This window comes from Esox lucius, chromosome 1, assembly GCF_011004845.1.
Source record: "Esox lucius isolate fEsoLuc1 chromosome 1, fEsoLuc1.pri, whole genome shotgun sequence".
NCBI classification, from domain to species: domain Eukaryota; kingdom Metazoa; phylum Chordata; class Actinopteri; order Esociformes; family Esocidae; genus Esox; species Esox lucius.
In genome coordinates, this window is record NC_047569.1 from 28,575,554 (window position 1) to 28,595,117 (window position 19,564).

General features: G+C 46.9%; 1 protein-coding gene across 3 annotated transcripts; it reads right to left on the reverse strand.

The window, feature by feature from the left end:
- Positions 1-534: 534 nt before the first annotated feature.
- sidt2 (SID1 transmembrane family, member 2) lies at positions 535-19,324 on the reverse strand. Of its 3 annotated transcripts, XM_013134492.4 has the most exons (27): positions 18,720-19,324; positions 18,260-18,384; positions 16,847-17,011; positions 16,395-16,440; positions 16,151-16,252; positions 15,499-15,582; positions 15,198-15,363; positions 14,995-15,088; positions 14,831-14,889; positions 14,625-14,636; positions 14,102-14,152; positions 13,523-13,597; positions 13,137-13,199; positions 12,631-12,749; positions 12,437-12,510; positions 12,157-12,223; positions 11,212-11,285; positions 10,993-11,116; positions 10,499-10,616; positions 10,024-10,160; positions 8,806-8,914; positions 8,605-8,681; positions 3,424-3,470; positions 2,888-2,993; positions 2,159-2,269; positions 1,744-1,857; positions 535-1,294 (listed from the first exon to the last, which is right to left on the reverse strand). In XM_013134492.4, exons 1-27 carry the CDS (start codon positions 18,954-18,956, stop codon positions 1,232-1,234), a joined length of 2,619 nt encoding a protein of 872 aa, XP_012989946.1. In that variant the 5' UTR covers positions 18,957-19,324; the 3' UTR covers positions 535-1,231. The 3 variants fall into 3 exon arrangements, with proteins under 3 accessions (XP_012989946.1, XP_012989947.1, XP_012989950.1); XM_013134493.4 differs by lacking the exon at positions 14,625-14,636; XM_013134496.4 differs by lacking the exon at positions 13,137-13,199.
- Positions 19,325-19,564: the final 240 nt, after the last annotated feature.

Sequence of the window (19,564 nt, forward strand, 5' to 3'; positions counted from 1 at the left end):
GTGGTTTCAAACTTGTTCCATTTCACATTGACAGAGCCCTGAGTGTTCCTGGGAACTTTCAATGATGTAGCATTTTTTTGCTCTGATGTGCAGTATGAATTCTGGGACTTTACATAGATGTCTTCCTTGTCCAATCAACTGAATTTGCCACACTGACTGCAAACAGGCATCTCAAGGATGATCGAAAAGACACAGAAAGCATCTGCGCTAAACTTTGAGTGTCTTGGCAAAGGGTCTGATTACCTATGTACATCAGATATTTCAGGTTTTACATTTTCAATGAATGAACACTCAGATTGTCATTATGGGGTACTGTGTCTAGATTATATTTTTTATATCAATTTAAAAAGGAAATGTGGAGAATTTGAAAGGGTCTTTTTGAAGGCACAGACTATGCTGTATATTTTAAGTCTTCCTACACTTGAATGATTACCTTGCCTGAAATATTGGCTAATGATGTCATTGTTGACTAGAGTCAAAACAAATATCCATCCCAGAATAATAGTAGCAAATACTGCAGAGGAAGGCCCAACCTTTACCAGAGTGGAAACAAAGACTTTATTCAGTAGTTGTTCCGTCATACAGTTTTCATCACAACGTTTTCTTATATTATACTACAGTGCAAAATACATCTTCCTCATCAGCTAAGGACGTAGTTAGTAATTGAAATACAATCATTGCTTTGTCTCAGGGACAGCTGGGACCGATTCATCCCAGCTGAAGTACATTGTGACACTGGCCCACAGGAACACATACTGATCACACTCATGGACAGAGAAGGCCACCGACAGACTGGACATGGAGTGACTTTACACTCCCACACACACACACACACACACACGGATACAAATATTAATGCTCAAAAACATTTACACTCACACAGCGCACTTACGTAGTCAATAAGAATGCAATATAAAATAAATGTAAATTGTTGTAGCAATTAACATTGTTATTTCGTCAGCAGTAAGAAAACACAATGACTACAGTAATGTTGGATGGCAGCAAGAGAAATGTCAGCGGGGCTGGTGGAGCCAGACATTGATTGGCACACCAAGTGTCCATACAGATTCTAGGGGGAGGGAGCTCCATCCCTCCCCAGTTGTCTGATTGGCTGTGAGAGGCTGAAAGACGCCCAGCCCACCTGTAGTCAGGTAGACAGGCCAGTGGGGGTCTCAGACTTCACGGTCAGTATTGTTTAGTGAGGGATGTTAAGGCGAAGACAGTTGCTGCCTCAAAACACAAAAATCTTGTCTCTCTGGACGTCATCTAGGTCATCGTCCATGGTCAGGAGAACCTAGCAGAGAAGCAGAGATGTTACGGTCTGTCGTGTACCAGTCATAACTGGAACATAATTAACCACAAACCCTGGCAGGAGCTTGTCGCATTCCTGAGTGTTGCTGAGGTGCAGTAGTCAAAAACATGGAAATGAGAGAAGGATATGCGAACACTCAGGACCAATAAAAATTTCTACTGTGAACATTTGGTCATCTGACCTTCACCAGGGCATACAAATGCAGATTGTATACATACATTTGACATATGTTTGTGTGTTGGTATTCACTGATCAAGGCCAGATGAGCGACAAATCACAATAAATGAACATCTGCATTGTTCCTGAGTGCACAGAATTCCTCATTCCCAGGTCTTCAACTACAGCCAATCAGGACTTCCCATTACTGACGGACGTGTGCGTCGCCAGTCTAGAACACGGACGTGAACGTGCCCCTCCTCAGACACTCTTACCAGAAACGAGCCAAACATGGCGATGGAGGACAGGAAGTGCCAGATGTCGTGGTCGTCGAAGAAGGACAGGACGATGCAGTCGCGGTTGTGCTCTCGGGATTCAGCTGGAGTTTTCTACAGCAGAGGGGACAGTACAAAGCAGTCAGCAGGATAGAGGTGAGGGATTGCTGGAGTTCTGTACCATGAACCCCAAACAATCCCAGGGACCCGCCCACAAGCTCACCCGATTGAACATACCAGGGGCTTGATAATTAGTTGATCGGTTGGAATACTGGGAGCGACTGGCGTGTCGTTCACAGTATTCCAGGTTGGCGTGTCTCAACCGATGAAAGCACTTGACCGTGTGTGTTGGCAAGAGCACAGGCACTTACAAAAGCATGGTTGTGTGTTTGATTCCCAATGTAGGTGTGTTTACCTGCCAGGTGCTCAGGCCTTGGAAGAAGAAGAAGAGGGCAAAGCCCCAGACCACGGCTGTGAAGAGGATACACACCAGGGACATGCACCCGATCCTCTCACCACTACGGAGCTGCGCGCGCACACACACACACACACATCTGTTTATACATACAACACTGACAATAGAATCAACAATAAATTAAAGCAGTTAGATTCTAGATTCCACATTCTACAAATTACATTCCCAACTGCCAGTGGGTGTTGATTTGAAATAATTACACTTCTATTTAATTTCATTCTCATATGTCTGTGATGAAGACATCAATGGAATGCAGAACATAGGGGATACAAGGCACGGTCATTGGCACACATTCAAGAAATCTGGTCTAACAAAGTAGATTTTGTCAAATCCGTCATGATTTCTTTTCACGGCCCACTATGAGTGAGCCAAACAAAACTTCAGTCAGGGCGGTCAACCATGTTTACCTGTTAACATCCAGACAGCTATGGCAACCGTTTTCTACTGGCACCAGAGCAGCTTTTAAACGACAATGAATCTGTGTGACCTATGGTCATGTTATATAACACAGCCCTTTACTGAAATAGATTTTAGCAATTTTCCTGGTCTTGAATATACATTTCAACCATATACATTGTGTGTATGTTGTTGATTCCTTGCAATTTTATCCTTTCTCAGCCGCTATATGTTGTTTCTTCTGGAACACAAGATAAAACACACACAGCTCACCTTCATGATGATGTAGAAGGCGAAGTAGAGCAGCAGGTTGCAGATGGCGATGGCCAGGAGGTAAGAGGCAAAGTCATTGGGTCTCTCTAGCAGGCCGTAGGCAGCCCTGGACAGAAACAAACAACACAATGTACTGCATCTCGATCATGGGTTCATGTTTCTCTACAGTCTAAACACACAAGTCTTATCGGGCTCCAAGAGTCACATAGACACTTAGGAGCATTCCTAACTAATCACATTGACACTAAGGAACATACCTTACTAATCACATTGACACTAATAAACATACCCTACCCAATCACACTGACACTAATAAACATACCCTACCCAATCACACTGACACTAATAAACATACCCTACCCAATCACACTGACACTAATAAACATACCCTACTAATCACATTGATACTGAGGAACACATGAAGAGTCCCATCTAAACACGATGTCCCAAACCCTGATGAAAAAAGTCCCATCAAAACGCCACTGAAGCAGAGACCAGTCGGACCAGTTTTTGGTTAAAAGAAGAGAAACACTCACAGAGACCAGTTCACTATGTTTCCCATCACCAGCAGAACCATTCGGTCCTACAGACAGACACACACACAGAGGGATTGCATTGAAACAAAGGCAACCAGTTGAATACAAATGACTAAACAAAAATGTATAAATATAGACAGAAATATTGGTTAAGTATTACATACTGATGTGACAAAAGTATTGGCACCCTTGCACTTCATTCAAATAATGCACCAATTATTTTAGAAAACTGTTGAAATTCAAAAATCGGTTAGCATCCACATAAGCAGAACATTTACTGAATCTCACCTTATTCCAAAAATAATCCTAAAATGGCCTAGAAAATATTATTAGCACCAAATACAGAGTCCTGGGTGTCAATCATTTTGTAATATATGACATTTGTATGTATCACTACACAGTGTCTGTGTATGTTGTATGACCAGTGAGTCCCCATGCTGTCTGTGAATATTGTATAACTAGACAGTGACTCCCCATACTGTCTGTGAATATTGTATAACTAGACAGTGAGTTATACCTCTCCTTGAACTGCCACCTTAACGTGGTGGAGGGGTTTGAGTACCCGAGTGACCCTAGGAGCTATGTTGTCTGGGGCTATATGCCCCTGGTAGGGTCTCCCAAGGCAAACAGGTCCTAGGCGACGGGTCAGACTAAGAGCGGTTCAAAAACCCCTTAATGAAGAAAAAAATCATGTGTTCTGTGACGTCGCCCGGCATGGCGCAGCCGGGGCCCCACCCTGGAGCCAGGCCCGGGGTTGGGGCTCGTTTGCGAGCGCCTGGTGGCCGGGCCTTTCCCCATGGGGCCCGGCCGGGCTCAGCCCGAACGGGTGACGTGGGGCCGCCCTCCCGTGGGCTCACCACCCACAGGAGGGACCATAAGGGGCCGGTGCAGAGAGGATCGGGCGGCAGTCGAAGGCGGGGGCCTAGACAACCCGATCCCCGGACACGGAAACTAGCTCTAGGGACGTGGAATGTCACTTCGCTGGCGGGGAAGGAGCCTGAGATGGTGCGTGAGGTTGAGAGGTTCCGACTAGAGGTAGTCGGGATCACCTCTACGCACGGCTTGGGCTCTGGAACCACACTCCTTGAGAGAGGATGGACTCTTCACCACTCTGGAGTTGCCCATGGTGGGAGGCGGCGGGCTGGTGTGGGTTTGCTTATAGCTCCCCAGCTCTGCCGCCATGTGTTGGAGTTTACCCCGGTGAACGAGAGGGTCGTTTCCCTGCGCCTACGGGTCGGGGATAGGTCTCTCACTGTTGTTTGTGCCTATGGGCCGAACGGCAGTGCAGAGTACCCGACCTTCTTGGAGTCTCTGGGAGGGGTGCTGGAAAGTGCTCCGACTGGGGACTCTATCGTTCTACTGGGGGACTTCAACGCCCACGTGGGCAACGACAGTGACACCTGGAGGGGCGTGATTGGGAGGAACGGCCCCCCTGATCTGAACCCGAGCGGTGTTCAGTTATTGGACTTCTGTGCTAGTCACAGTTTGTCCATAACGAACACCATGTTTAAGCATAAGGGTGTCCATCAGTGCACGTGGCACCAGGACACCCTAGGCCGCAGGTCGATGATCGACTTTGTTGTCGTTTCATCTGACCTGCGGCCACATGTCTTGGACACTCGGGTGAAGAGAGGGGCGGAGCTGTCAACTGATCACCACCTGGTTGTGAGTTGGATCCGATGGCGGGGGAGGAAGCTGGACAGACTCGGCAGGCCCAAGCGTACTGTAAGGGTCTGCTGGGAACGTCTGGCCGAGTCTCCTGTCAGAGAGATCTTTAACTCCCACCTCCGGCAGAGCTTTGACTGGATCCCGAGGGAGGCTGGAGATATTGAGTCCGAGTGGACCATGTTCTCCACCGCCATTGTCGAAGCGGCCGCTCGGAGCTGTGGCCGTAAGGTCTCTGGTGCCTGTCGAGGTGGAAATCCCCGAACCCGGTGGTGGACACCAGAAGTAAGGGATGCTGTCAAGCTGAAGAAGGAGTCCTATCAGGCCTGGTTGGCTTGTGGGACTCCAGAGGCAGCTGACGGGTACCGACAGGCCAAGCGGACTGCAGCCCGGGTGGTTGTGGAGGCAAAAACTCGGGCCTGGGAGGAGTTCGGTGAGGCCATGGAGAATGACTATCGGCTGGCCTCGAAGAGATTCTGGCAAACCATCCGGCGCCTCAGGAGAGGGAAACAGTGCCCTACCAACGCTGTTTACAGTAGAGGTGGGCAGCTGTTGACCTCAACTGGGGATGTCGTCGGGCGGTGGAAGGAGTACTTCGAGGATCTCCTCAATCCCGCCGTCACGTCTTCCATTGAGGAAGCAGAGGATGAGGGCTCAGAGGTGGACTCGTCCATCACCCGGGCTGAAGTCACCGAGGTGGTTAAGAAACTCCTCGGTGGCAAGGCACCGGGGGTGGATGAGATCCGCCCTGAGTACCTCAAGTCTCTGGATGTTGTGGGGCTGTCTTGGCTGACACGCCTGTGCAACATCGCGTGGCAGTCGGGGACAGTGCCTCTGGGATGGCAGACCGGGGTGGTGGTCCCTCTTTATAAGAAGGGGGACCGGAGGGTGTGTTCCAACTATAGGGGGATCACACTTCTCAGCCTCCCCGGGAAAGTCTATGCCAGGGTTCTGGAGAGGAGAATACGGCCGATAGTAGAACCTCGGATTCAGGAGGAACAGTGTGGTTTTCGACCAGGCCGTGGAACACTGGACCAGCTCTATACCCTCTACAGGGTGATGGAGGGTTCATGGGAGTTTGCCCAACCAGTCCACATGTGTTTTGTGGATTTGGAGAAGGCATTCGACTGTGTCCCTCGCGGCATCCTGTGGAGAGTGCTTCGGGAATATGGGGTCCTGGGTCCTTTGCTAAGGGCTGTCAGGTCCCTGTACGACCGAAGCAGGAGCTTGGTCCGCATTGCCGGCAGTAAGTCAGACTTGTCCCCAGTGCATGTTGGACTCTCGGCAGGGCTGCCCTTTGTCGCCGGTTCTGTTCGTAATTTTTATGGACAGAATTTCTAGGCGCAGCCAGGGGCCGGAGGGTGTCAGGTTTGGGGACCACACGATTTTGTCTCTGCTCTTTGCGGATGATGTTGTCGTGTTGGCCCCTTCAAGCCAGGACCTTCAGCATGCACTTGGACGGTTTGCAGCCGAGTGTGAAGCGGTGGGGATGAGAATCAGTACCTCCAAATCCGAGGCCATGGTCCTCAGTCGGAAAAGGGTGGCTTGCCCACTTCAGGTTGGTGGAGAGTGCCTGCCTCAAGTGGAGGAGTTTAAGTATCTAGGGGTCCTGTTCACGAGTGAGGGAAGGATGGAACGGGAGATTGACAGACGGATCGGTGCAGCTTCTGCAGTAATGCGGTCGATGTATCGGTCTGTCGTGGTGAAGAAAGAGCTGAGCCGCAAGGCGAAGCTCTCGATTTACCGGTCAATCTACGTTCCTACTCTCACCTATGGTCATGAGCTTTGGGTCATGACCGAAAGGACAAGATCCCGGATACAGGCGGCCGAAATGAGCTTTCTCCGCAGGGTGGCTGGGCGATCCCTTAGAGATAGGGTGAGAAGCTCGGTCACCCGGGAGGAGCTCAGACTAGAGCCGCTGCTCCTCCACATCGAGAGGGGTCAGCTGAGGTGGCTTGGGCATCTGTTTCGGATGCCTCCGGAACGCCTTCCTGGGAAGGTGTTCCGGTCCCGTCCCACCGGGAAGAGACCCCGGGGAAGACCTAGGACACGCTGGAGGGACTATGTCTCCCGGCTGGCCTGGGAACGCCTCGGTGTCCCCCCGGAAGAGCTGGAGGAAGTGTCTGGGGAGAGGGAAGTCTGGGCATCCCTGCTTAGACTGCTGCCCCCGCGACCCGGCCCCGGATAAGCGGAAGATGATGCTATGCTATGCTAGACAGTGAGTCCCCATACTGTCTGTGAATATTGTATAACTAGACAGTGACTCCCCATACTGTCTGTGAATATTGTATAACTAGACAGTGAGTCCCCATACTGTCTGTGAATATTGTATAACTAGACAGTGAGTCCCCATACGGTCTGTGAATGTTGTATGACCAGTGACTCCTCATGCTGTCTGTGAATGTTGTATGACCAGTGAGTCCCCATGCTGTCTGTGAATGTTGCACGACCAGTGAGTCCTCATGCTGTCTGTGAATGTTGTATGACCAGTGACTCCTCATGCTGTCTGTGAATGTTGTATGACCAGTGACTCCCCATGCTGTCTGTGAATGTTGTATGACCAGTGAGTCCTCATGCTGTCTGTGAATGTTGTATAACTAGACAGTGACCCCCCATGCTGTCTGTAAATGTTGTACGACCAGTGACTCCCCATGCTGTCTGTGAATGTTGTACGACCAGTGACTCCCCATAGTGTCTGTGAATGTTGTACAACCAGTGACTCCCCATGCTGTCTGTGAATGTTGTATAACTAGACAGTGACTCCCCATGCTGTCTGTGAATGTTGTATAACTAGACAGTGACTCCCCATGCTGTCTGTGAATGTTGTATAACTAGACAGTGACTCCCCATGCTGTCTGTGAATGTTGTATGACCAGTGACTCCCCATACTGTCTGTGAATGTTGTATAACTAGACAGTGACTCCCCATACTGTCTGTGAATGTTGTATAACTAGACAGTGACTCCCCATGCTGTCTGTGAATGTTGTATAACTAGACAGTGACTCCCCATGCTGTCTGTGAATGTTGTATAACTAGACAGTGACTCCCCATGCTGTCTGTGAATGTTGTATGACCAGTGACTCCCCATACTGTCTGTGAATGTTGTATAACTAGACAGTGACTCCCCATACTGTCTGTGAATGTTGTATGACCAGTGACTCCCCATACTGTCTGTGAATGTTGTATGACCAGTGACTCCCCATACTGTCTGTGAATGTTGTATGACCAGTGACCCCCCATGCTGTCTGTGAATATTGTATAACTAGACAGTGACCCCCCATGCTGTCTGTAAATGTTGTATAACTAGACAGTGACCCCCCCATGCTGTCTGTGAATGTTGTATAACTAGACAGTGACCCCCCCATGCTGTCTGTGAATGTTGTATAACTAGACAGTGACCCCCCCCCATGCTGTCTGTGAATGTTGTATAACTAGACAGTGACCCCCCCATGCTGTCTGTGAATGTTGTATAACTAGACAGTGACCCCCCCATGCTGTCTGTGAATGTCAACTCACGATATACATAGGGCCACTACACTGGCGGATACAGTCTGTATAGATGACATAGACCATCCTGCGCAGGATGCCAGAATCTAGAAAAACATAGAAAAACACTTCAGTTTGGTTGGGTTTCCAGACTAAATGCTAACCCTGAACCCAGCGCCCATCTTCACCATTCCTCTATATAATAATCCATTACATCGACTGTCTCCTCACCCAGCCTCCAGCGTCCCATGTAGTAGAGCTGTGTGCTGAGCAGCAGGGTGGCCAGGATGTGGATTACAGAGAAAACAATCCAGAAGACCATGTTGCCTTTCCCAAACACCTGGACACAACACTCTTGTTACAGGCAGATCCAGACAGACTCCCCTAACATCACTGTATACACATGGACAGCAAAACAATCTTATATTTTGGCTGAAGTGCGATCATGTAGTTTGCAGTCAATTCATTTTAAATTGGCATTCCTGTTATACACCCAACGGGTTGGCGGGGCATCAGCCAATGTGCAGTACGTCCCAACGCCGTAGCTGCAACGTTGACGCCGTTCTAACATTACTAATTGAGCACCACAAGACTGGCAAAATAAATCAGTGCTGTAGTGAAAGCAGCACCCAATCTCGTGTGGCTAACTAGCGAGTGCCAGCTAAGTCGTTGACGTTAATCGACTTGTACAGTTTGCAGCAGCGTCTTTCCAAGAAAAAAAAAGTATGACCAAGTAAAAAGTGTTGTGAGACAAGCTCATGGTATTTAGACTGCAAAGTTAGTTAAACTGTCTTCAGCCTGCTGAATTGGCAATGTGTGTACTATTATTTTACCCATACAATTTCGTTTTAGTGTTTCTTTGGTATTTACATTCTTTTGTTCAACTACTTGGTGGTCTTGGTTTTAATTTCATCTGCAACTGTTAGCGATTAGCGATGTTACTACAATTCAGTTGGATTTAACCTATTGAGACAACGTTAGGACGGTCTAAAAAGTGCACAAACACACGCCACAGGCTCCGTTACCATGGTAACCTCCTGCCTTTAAAGGGGCAACTAAAATGTTTTGCTTCGAAATACCGCATTACTAAGAACGCATGTATTATTTAGCAACATTAAACTGCATCTAAATTTGTTATATATCTTTATGGTGTAATTGGGCGGGAAATGTTCACTGTTTAAAAAAATTTGTCTGTCGGGTAGATTTTCAATCTGGCGATAAGGGCCCTTTTAATCCAGTTTATCTAGCCACAATACAAGGAATAATTGTCAGGACAACCCTTAATTGCTGTAAACAGAATGCAATAGGTGGGGAAAAGCCCCCGGATCTACCTGGACACAACATGCTGTTACAGGTAGATTGTACTGATATTATAGGTTGTCTGCTGTTAGGAGTGTGTGTGTGTGTGTGTGTGTGTGCGCGCGTGCATATGCTCTCCTACTCCCTCACCACTCCCAGCACAGAAAAGAAGATGACAGCAGCCAGGCAGGCATAGGCAGTATAAGCACTGGCATTGATATCTGGATGTCTCTTCTGGTACAGCTTCAGCACACACAGCCCCGCAATCATATACATGAAGGAGGTGTCTGAGAGACAGGGAAAACAACAGGGAAGGGGATAGACAGAACAGAAAAAGGTCACATTAATGACATTCCTTACAGTACCGTAATTGTGAAATAATGTTTGTCTGTCTGTGTTTTCTCGCATTGACAGCAACAGATCTGGGAGACTCAGGCGAGTTGTGAGGATTTGTCATTCTGTAATTTTTCCTTATTTCCCCAAGTGTATCTTCAGGATCAGCCTTTGCCAGCTGCCCAGCTAGGAGAACGGTCTAAACAAACTGAAAGTCGGTGTAGTTGGGACAGACTGTAGTCTAACCAAACTGGAAGCTGGTGTAGTTGAGAAAGACGGACAGTGGTCTTACCAAACTGGAAGTTGGTGTAGTTGGGACAGACATGGTAGCAGGCACTCAAAAGCCCCTCCATCATCAGAGCCGTGCCCATGGCATAGAACAGCCCAAAGTGTTTAGGGATGCCACACTCCTGGAGACAGAGGGTCAAACAAACGCCCCTGTCAACGGCATGGAACTAACCTGCTGTGTACAGTCATGAGTGAAAGGTCAACCTGAGCATCAGTGTTATAATGAGTGGGTGTATTGCAGGGTTCCAGGGACCTCTATCCCAAGGACCCACTTTGTCATCTTGCAGCTTTTGTCTAAATTACCCCCCTCTCCCTTCGCCATGAACTGACGGCGCCCAAAACTGACTGGAAACCCTGATCGAACCACAGTGGTTCCATGTAACCCATCTATCAATTACATATTAAAATCTATGTAGGTAAACAAAACCAAATGACAAAACCCGAAACCCTTTTCCAAAAAACAAAGCCGAAAGGTGCTGTGCGGTGGGGATGCATCACCAGGGCGTTGAGTTCGTTGCGCTCCAGGGCTTTGCTGTGGATGATGTCCCTCTGCAGCACAATGAGCAGGAACAGCAGGCCCAGCATCACGTATCCCAGGTTACTCAGTATGTTGTTGAAGGCGCTGTGCAGTGGAGGTACAGAACACACGAACGACACCTGTTACATGCTGACGCACAGCCTTGCGCATTTTTCTGTATGACACACACACACACACACCTCAGATTCCCCAGGGGATGCGCACACAGGAAGTTGTAGTAGCAGATGTCCTGATTTCCTGTCACATTGACAACCTTAGGCAGAGACAAACATGTCAACAATGCAAGCAAGTTTATTTATATATCACAATTCATACATCGAAGCAATTCAATGTGCTTTACAAAGAAACAATATAAAATTACAATAACAGAAACAAATACTCAAATGAAAACATTAAAAAAAACATCATAATAATAGAAAATATAAAAAGAATAAAAATGGGATAAAAACATAGGAAGCTACAAGGCTAGACAGTGTGGTTAAGTTTAAGTGCTCAGTCATAGGCACGTGAGAAGAGAAGTGTTTTTAACCTGGATTTAAAAATGTTTGGGGCACGTCTATGATCTTCTGGTAGTTTATTCCAGTTGTGTACAGTATAAGTGCTAAACGCAGCTTCTCCATGTTTAGTTTGGACTCTGGGCTCTACTAGCTGACCTGTGTTCATGGATCTAAGAGCCCTGCTCAGTTTATATTCTGCAAACATATCAGAAATGTATTTGGGTCCTAAACCATTCAGAGATTTATAAACTAAAAGCACCACTTTGACATCTATTCTGTAACTGACTGGAAGCCAATGCAAAGATTTATGAACCGGAGTGATGTGCTCTGTTCTCTTGGTCCTGGTTAACATTCTAGCTGCAGCATTCTGAATGAGCTGCAGTTGTTTTACAGTGTTTTTGGGGAGTCCAGTTAAGAGGCCATTACAGTAGTCAACCCTACTAGAGATAAAAGCATAATGAGCTTCTCTTGGTTTTTTTGGGACACCAAGCCTTTGATTCTGGCTATATTGTTTAGATGATAGAATGCTGTTTTGGCAACACTATTAACACACTACAGACACTCACTTTGGAACTGTACAGTGGGAGTGTGAATTACGGCTGCATATTGTACAGCTGCATATTGTACCGTTTGATATGTGATGACCAGCTGGATGACAGGAAGAGCGTAGAACACACCTATGGTGGCAATGTTCCTGAGAAAGGGGAACCACACATTTTAATGTAACTGACAGTTTACTGTACAATCAAACACTCTGATACAAATCAATCGCCTCCACAATTGGACACCAGCTAGTAATCCATTTGAGAAGACTGATCTCCACAGGGTTACCGTCCCGGCACATGTCCCAAATAACTTTCGTTGGTCAACCTTACAGGTTTTTCAGCCAAATGTCAGTCCTACTCACCAGAAGTAGATCTGGTACTTTTTACTCAGGACTCTCTTGTCCTTGCGAGCCAAGTCTGACACACACAGATATTTCTGCAAAAAGAAAAGAGATCACTCAGGTTTTCATTAGATGGAAAGAAACCACAACAGCAGCTAGAAGATGGTTCTAACACTGAATGAAGCACAGCTGATGAGGAGGAAAAGGGGCTCAACCTTGGTGCGCACTATGTTCTTGTCTGAGTCGATGTCGGCCAGCGTGTCGTAGTCATCTTCCTCCACTGAGCTGAGAGACTCATGACGACTCCGACCTGTAACACTCTCCAACGAACGCTCTGAGAGACCATGACGGGATGAGAAATGACAGCGGAAATAACTAAATGAAAAGGAAACTTTTACACCGAAAAAAACTTCACTGGATTTGAATCATTTCAATGATTTGGGGCATATTTATAGTAGATCAGTGATTCTGGCAGTCGACAATCACAAAATACATTAGAATTGTCATTGACATTCCATCCGTGTGTCTGCAAATAATCAAATATGACTGTTGACAATATGTGGCCTTTTTTTATTGAGGTCTTTCCGCTGTGGTCATCAGAGCAATGGATTACATCACAGCTTATGAATCTTGAACATATTTGAATGTGATTGACAGCGTGCTGATTCAAATAGCGAATGGCTGTGATTGGCTGGCTGATTTGATGCAGCGAGTGTGTCACCAATGCGAATGGCTACGTGGTGGATGGCAGTGAGGAAGGGTCTGCGTTTGAAAGGCTCCTGTCCTGATAAACAAACACAGACAACCAATCAGATACCAGAGCCCTGTGCAGCCTTCCAATCAGGGGCTCATTTGGTGATGAAGGCCTGAGCAACAGATATACATGGAAAACCGACGTTGGGCTTTTATTTCCCCATTGAGGTGCGTAAACAGGCAACGTGACATCTGTAAGTATGAGTCTGTTAACACGACCCTGTCCTTTCGGTACATGTTGGGTAAGTGTTAATATCAGTCAATATGCACCTGGTGTGGATGTAGGAGTTTGTTATATGTTGCAGTAAATATGCATCTCTAAATATACGTCTAAGTGGTCTTGATGCTCCTTACCCATATATCCATAGTTAGCATCTGATGCTATGCTGTCTGTAATGGCCTCGGAGCTTAGCGTGCTGGCATTGTCCGCTGTCCAAACAACACCACAAAGAGACATTACATATTGCCTGCAGGTTCCAGAGAATTCACTGTGGCTACGTCCCAATGACCTCCCCTCGCTCCCAAAATGTGCGCTTGTGAATTTCCCTTCATTGAGTTGAAAGGAAATGACTTCAAGATGTCGTGAAGTAGGACAAACACGATGTTATTACATAGCTATTACTGCTAATATGTAGGAACAGAAAACATGAGCCAAGAGAACAAGCCGGCCATCTTCCTTCTATTACCACCGTCTGCTGTGTTTTGTTCACTTTTAGGTTGATTATTTGTACGGTTTTCTATCCAGCCCTGACCTTTGCCAATAACTAGGTCACATTGATTAGAATGCATTTACTACCAAACTGGGGTGTTGTTTCACCTAACACTTTTAAAACGCACACTTATTGTAAATCGCTCAGGATACAATGTCATTCAGCAGATGTTAAACTTGGCGTTAACAGTCAGACATAAAGTATATAGCCACAACAAACTCACCAAAAGAGCCGTATTGGTCATAGGGGGAGACTGGAGTCACTGCAGGCTTCCCTGGGGTAAGAGAGATCACGTCACACACACACATTCGCACGGCGGTTAGCACACACACACACACTAGCGCAGCTTTAAGGTGGACCTGTTACTAGACACACACCCGGTTAGTTCAGAAGCAGGGGTGAAAGGTGAGGCGGGGGTTCATGCCATGGTGCTAATTAGTACCCAGAGATGGGAGTCCAATGGGAGATGAGGAGGTCTGTGTCAGTCAGACTCCAAACTGAAACCAAACCAGTCCAACCATCAAGTGACACAAGGCACAGCTCCGCGCAGCACTGCTGGGCCAGAACCCCAATCCCACACCCCCACCACACCCCACTCCAGTCAGCACCCGCCCCAAACTGGCCACAACCAGACCCCCCGTCTCACACGTAACCATTTAAGTAGTGCTCATGAAGGGAATGCAGCGTGACAATAACAGAGAGGCTCGGTTGCAGGCAGCAAGTAACTTAACCAACTCCATTCTTACCCAGTAAAGGTGCTGGGCCAAAGATTAGCATGGGGAGAAAAGCAAAGAGACACATTCAATACACAGGCGGAGACTAACACCCAACCTGAAGAAATGCTTCAGAAACTGGTCACCTCACATGTCAAGTCAAGTCATCTTAAACACATACTCAATTAAATACAGAGAGTGTGGGGGGGGGGCTACATTGCAGTGGGTTGCTGGGATACCTGTCTCTGCAGGTGACATGTCCACCGGGTGCAGAAGCCCCTCCCTCCTCCTGTGCATCCTGACCAGAAAAGAGCCAGACAGAGACAGTTGAGTTCCCACGCCTACATATGACATTATATACCGGCAATACTTACTGTACACAACAGAGATGTGATGGACAGACCTCTTGTTCTCCACACAGGCCACCAGGAATGTCAGAAGGTAGAAGGAGAGGAAGATGCCCAAGCAGAACAGCATTCCCATCACATACACCTCCGCTAACATGGAGAAAGAGAGAGACAAGTAAGAGAATGTCAGATATGAACGTTGGGAATTATTTAGTTTTTGGAGTGAAAGTCCCCAGACACATCTGGCCCAGTAACTCACACTTGATGGCAGGCGAGACGACCACATCCAGGGTTTTACTGCGGTTGCCAGCATCGATGAGCTCATCTGGACGCAGGGGGTAAAAGCGAAGAGGGCCCCCGCAAGCCTCGTCCTCCGTCTTCACCACCACCACCACATAGAAACTATTACTGGGGAAGTCCTTCCTCTGAGAGCCGCATGGGTGAAGAATCGAAGAGACAGAGAGAGACACAGAGAACAGGACAAATGAGGTCAAGGGAGTTCTGAAGATCCATCAGTTGTTAAATGAACCAGATCTCTCCGGTCTGTGAGTCTGTTTTACCTGGACCGTGATGGCACCTTTCTTGGTCATGGTTTGATACATTCCAATGAAGGCAACGTTGTTATCCAAGTCATACACTGGACACTGGGAAAGACAAAAAAAGATCTGAATGAAACTTCAGTCTGGGCTGGTCTGGTCCAGCAAAGAGCAGGTGCAGTCAAGGCTAATGTGGTTTCCATGGCAACAGCGCCTCTGCACTTGAAATGCAGAGCTGTGTATTGTCCTGTGAGTCACCAGAGCGCCGCTACAACAACCAGATCGAGCTCCCTTTCACACACAGCCCAGTGAGAGCAGATTACACATCAGAAAACGCTTCTTTAGTTCACAGGCTGAAGATACTTCACAGCTTCACCCTGGGCGTTGCCAAGGAAATCAGTATGAACTTAGCAACACTGCCCCCATGTGGTGGAACTGCCCACAGAGCACATGCAGGTCAGCCATTGGAGACAACTGGGTAACGGAGGACTGTGATGTTGTGTCAGATTATTGCAGTCAGATGTAAGATCTGAGTCATAGCCTATTGGGTCATATTCACAAAGTTTTGCGCCAGGAAATTATACAGAGCTTTTTATTGACGTACGCCCACATAAAACCCGCTTTGTTTGTTTATTAACGATGTGATGAACATGACACAGAGGTTAACTATGTTTACCTGGATATCCTGTATGGACATGACCGAACACGGAAAGGTCATCTCCGAGTTGACCTTGACGATGACGGTGTCCACTCCGTCCGGGAAAACATATTTGAAGTACTGAGAGAAAACAATGAAGACAGGATCACACGTGACATGACCAAAACAAATCTCATTTCCACATCCACCTGTTATTTGTTTTATCACACTTCCTAACAAGTCGTGCGTGAAATTTGCTCTGGGTGGGAGGTGGGGCTCGTACCTGGGGTTGGGACGGTGAGGCAGTGAAGCTAAACTTCTTGTCTGTACTGTAATCAAGAAGAAAAGATAAATCCCTCCACACAAAAATACAAAATTATCCAGTCAGATCACACACAGTTTATTGTTTTCCGTTGTGGGAGCAATGCAGCTACACAGGGTGTGTCCTGGCTGGCTGTAGAAATGGGCAGTGATGCTTCTGTGCCAGCAATATTGAATACAAATCAGGCCAGCTCCGCACAGTTGCACAACAGCGCTATCAGTCATGCCTCCACACAATACACTGAGCGTGCGCTGCTCTGCAAGACACAAAGCTTAACAAGCAGATTTCAAGAGATGTATATTGGCTCGGCTAGCTAGCATGAAGTTCAGGACCACGCGTAGCTCACTTGGCAAGAGCATGCGCCCGGCCTCTTGGTTCAGTTTCCGACAACACGATCTGCGAGTATGACTCACTGCAAGGTGAAGCTTTCCACGCGGCTAATCCTCAGTTGGTAGTGAGTTCCCAGGCTGGACAGGGTGGAAACGTCCACAAAGAAGTACTGGGTCTCAGCAAGGGCTCGGGTGGGGGGCTGGCACAATGTCCGGCCCACGTGGGCATAGGGGTACTTCCTCTGGTACCTGTGGTTGGGAGGGTCATAAAGATTTCACAGCACTGACAGGAGAGAAGACCTCTTCTCTCAGACCAGACACCGGGCCAAGAGGGCAGCTGAATACCCCAAAATAACAGGAAACAGACTTAAGGCCATTGAAAATAAAGGGCCAGTATTAGACCTTCACCCAAATCCATGATGCTGAAAACGCACCCAGTATAACTAGGCCTCATCTCATGAGAACAGAACTCCCAATCTCACCCGCTTGCCTTTAGCATGGCCTGGTCTAGGAGACTAGACGAAGCCCTTTATGAAATATAAGGTGTGATTTCAAAGCAAAGCCATTTTACGGCGGAACTGATTTTTTTTTTTTATTATTATGATTGTCGAGAATCAGATAAATAAAATTATATATATATGAAATACCAGATGATAAGAAGAAACACTGCCCGGAAAGGAACTGAGAAGTATCTAGTCAAGTTTCATCAACTGCCCTACCACAAAACTGTGTCTTAACAGCAGAAATCCCTGTGGTCTGCAACTTCCCAGAACATCACAACCACCCAGCTGACAGGCGTTGTATTTGTTGTCACTGCCTAAGGGGACCTGTGCTTGACATTTTATGGAGGAAGTGAAAGCTCAAAGTCCAACATTACGCCATAACACCTGACACCACGGGTGTTCTAGTGTTGTCTTAGTCCAAGGAGTACGTCCCGTCATGAAATACATGAAGTCAACACAGAGGGATACAGACGTCATGGCAATGTAAGAGCTAAGACCTAGGCCTCGGTCCAAGTGGAGGATTTGCTGTGTTCTTTGGTACATCTTACAGTCCTGCAAACACTTCATTTAGTTGAACTCTCTCTATACTGTCTCCTCAAAAGTCAATAAATACCAAAGTATCTTTAATAAAACATCAACATTTAGGACAATACTGTTGCTTTCTTTCAACTTCTAATACGAAAGCATAACCACACAACCCTCTTCCACTCTCCTCTAGAGAAATATGACCCAGCGCCTTTTCAGATTTACAATGGCATAAATGAAGGGTGTGGTGACATGTTGGCAAGGTAAGACCAGGAGGTACCCGGGAGGCAAACACCGTTGTGGAACGTTGCATACAGGACTGTTCCGAATACAGCCAGCGGGTTTCGTTACCCGTCACATCAGAGATGCATTAAGTTCTACAGTTAAGACAGTTGCCGTACGTCACAGTTTCGCTGCATTGTGAAGTGCTGAACGCGACCAGGGTGTGCCAGCACGGTAGGCTACTCACAGTCCACGCAGTATGAGAGGGACCTGGAAGGACAGCACTGCCTGCTTCTGTCTGACCACAAACAGGATGGGACTGCTCTCTGTCCCCTCAGACAGCACGTCCACAGTCACGCGGACCCCCTCCGTCTGAGTGAATGGAGATATATTGTTAAGAAACTCACCCAGAAGCAAACACTGTTGTTAGGACTGTAGTATTGAGGATGAATAGTGTAATAGGTCTGTTTACTTCAGACCTATTACACTATTTCAAAACATTTATAAATGTGATAATTCAGCAGTAAGTAGTGCTAGTACACACTAAAAAAGTACGTTAATTCCAGCCCTGTAATACTAACGTGATTATTTCAAACAACTGTGTTAGCACTGGGTGAGCAAAAAACGGCAAAAACACCTGGGGTCTGTACAAACACAGGATCAAAGAAAAACGTACATTTGTGGCGTGAACTGTGTGCAGTACTTACTCTGTTTCGGGACACGGTGTGATTGAAGGCGTAGATGGTTTGGTTGTCACTCCTAGCTGTATCGTTGTAGGTAATATCAAATTCTGCATCTTTTTGGACCACCGTTTTTTCTGCCCCTGCGCACCCCAAGTGGGTCACGCATAACCACAACAGGGCCACGTAACGAAGCTGTAACCAGACTAAAACTGAACCGGAGTCTGGCTTGTGTCGAGATTTCCAACAGCTCCTCAAAAACATTTCCTTGCGATTTTCAACAGTTTTTGTCGATCAAAATTACCAAAATTCACGTACTAACACGGCGGATGACAGTGGCAATTGTAAACCTAACTACAGTTACTAGTCAGCTGGCTAACTAGACCAAGGCGCAATGGTTAGTAATGCGTGACAACAGAACAATTGATATCGAACAACTAGCTTGCTAGCTGGTGTGATAAGCTTCTCCAATATTGCCAGCGTCGTTAGTAGTTACAGTATATTTGCAAATGATCAATATGTAGGCGACTAACAGTACTGTAACATTTAGTTACTAGCAACCTATTAACCTTGTCAGTTAACTGGCTAATTCCTTATGGCAAAGGATATCCAAACTAACAAAAATGCGTAAGATAGTGGCTTCCCCTGTTTACGACTACCATTTGGCAAGCTACTTGCCAGCCACCCAGCCAGCTAGCAACTCCTCGCTATGCTACTGACACTGTTCTGCGACGTAAACCTGCTAGCTAACGTTAAATGACAAACAGCTACTGTACAAGGACCCCGTGAGATTTAATATCCGCGGTTTTTACAGCTAAAGTCATCCGCATTTTATCATTTAGAATGACATTTGCCTTGGTAGTGCCGATCAT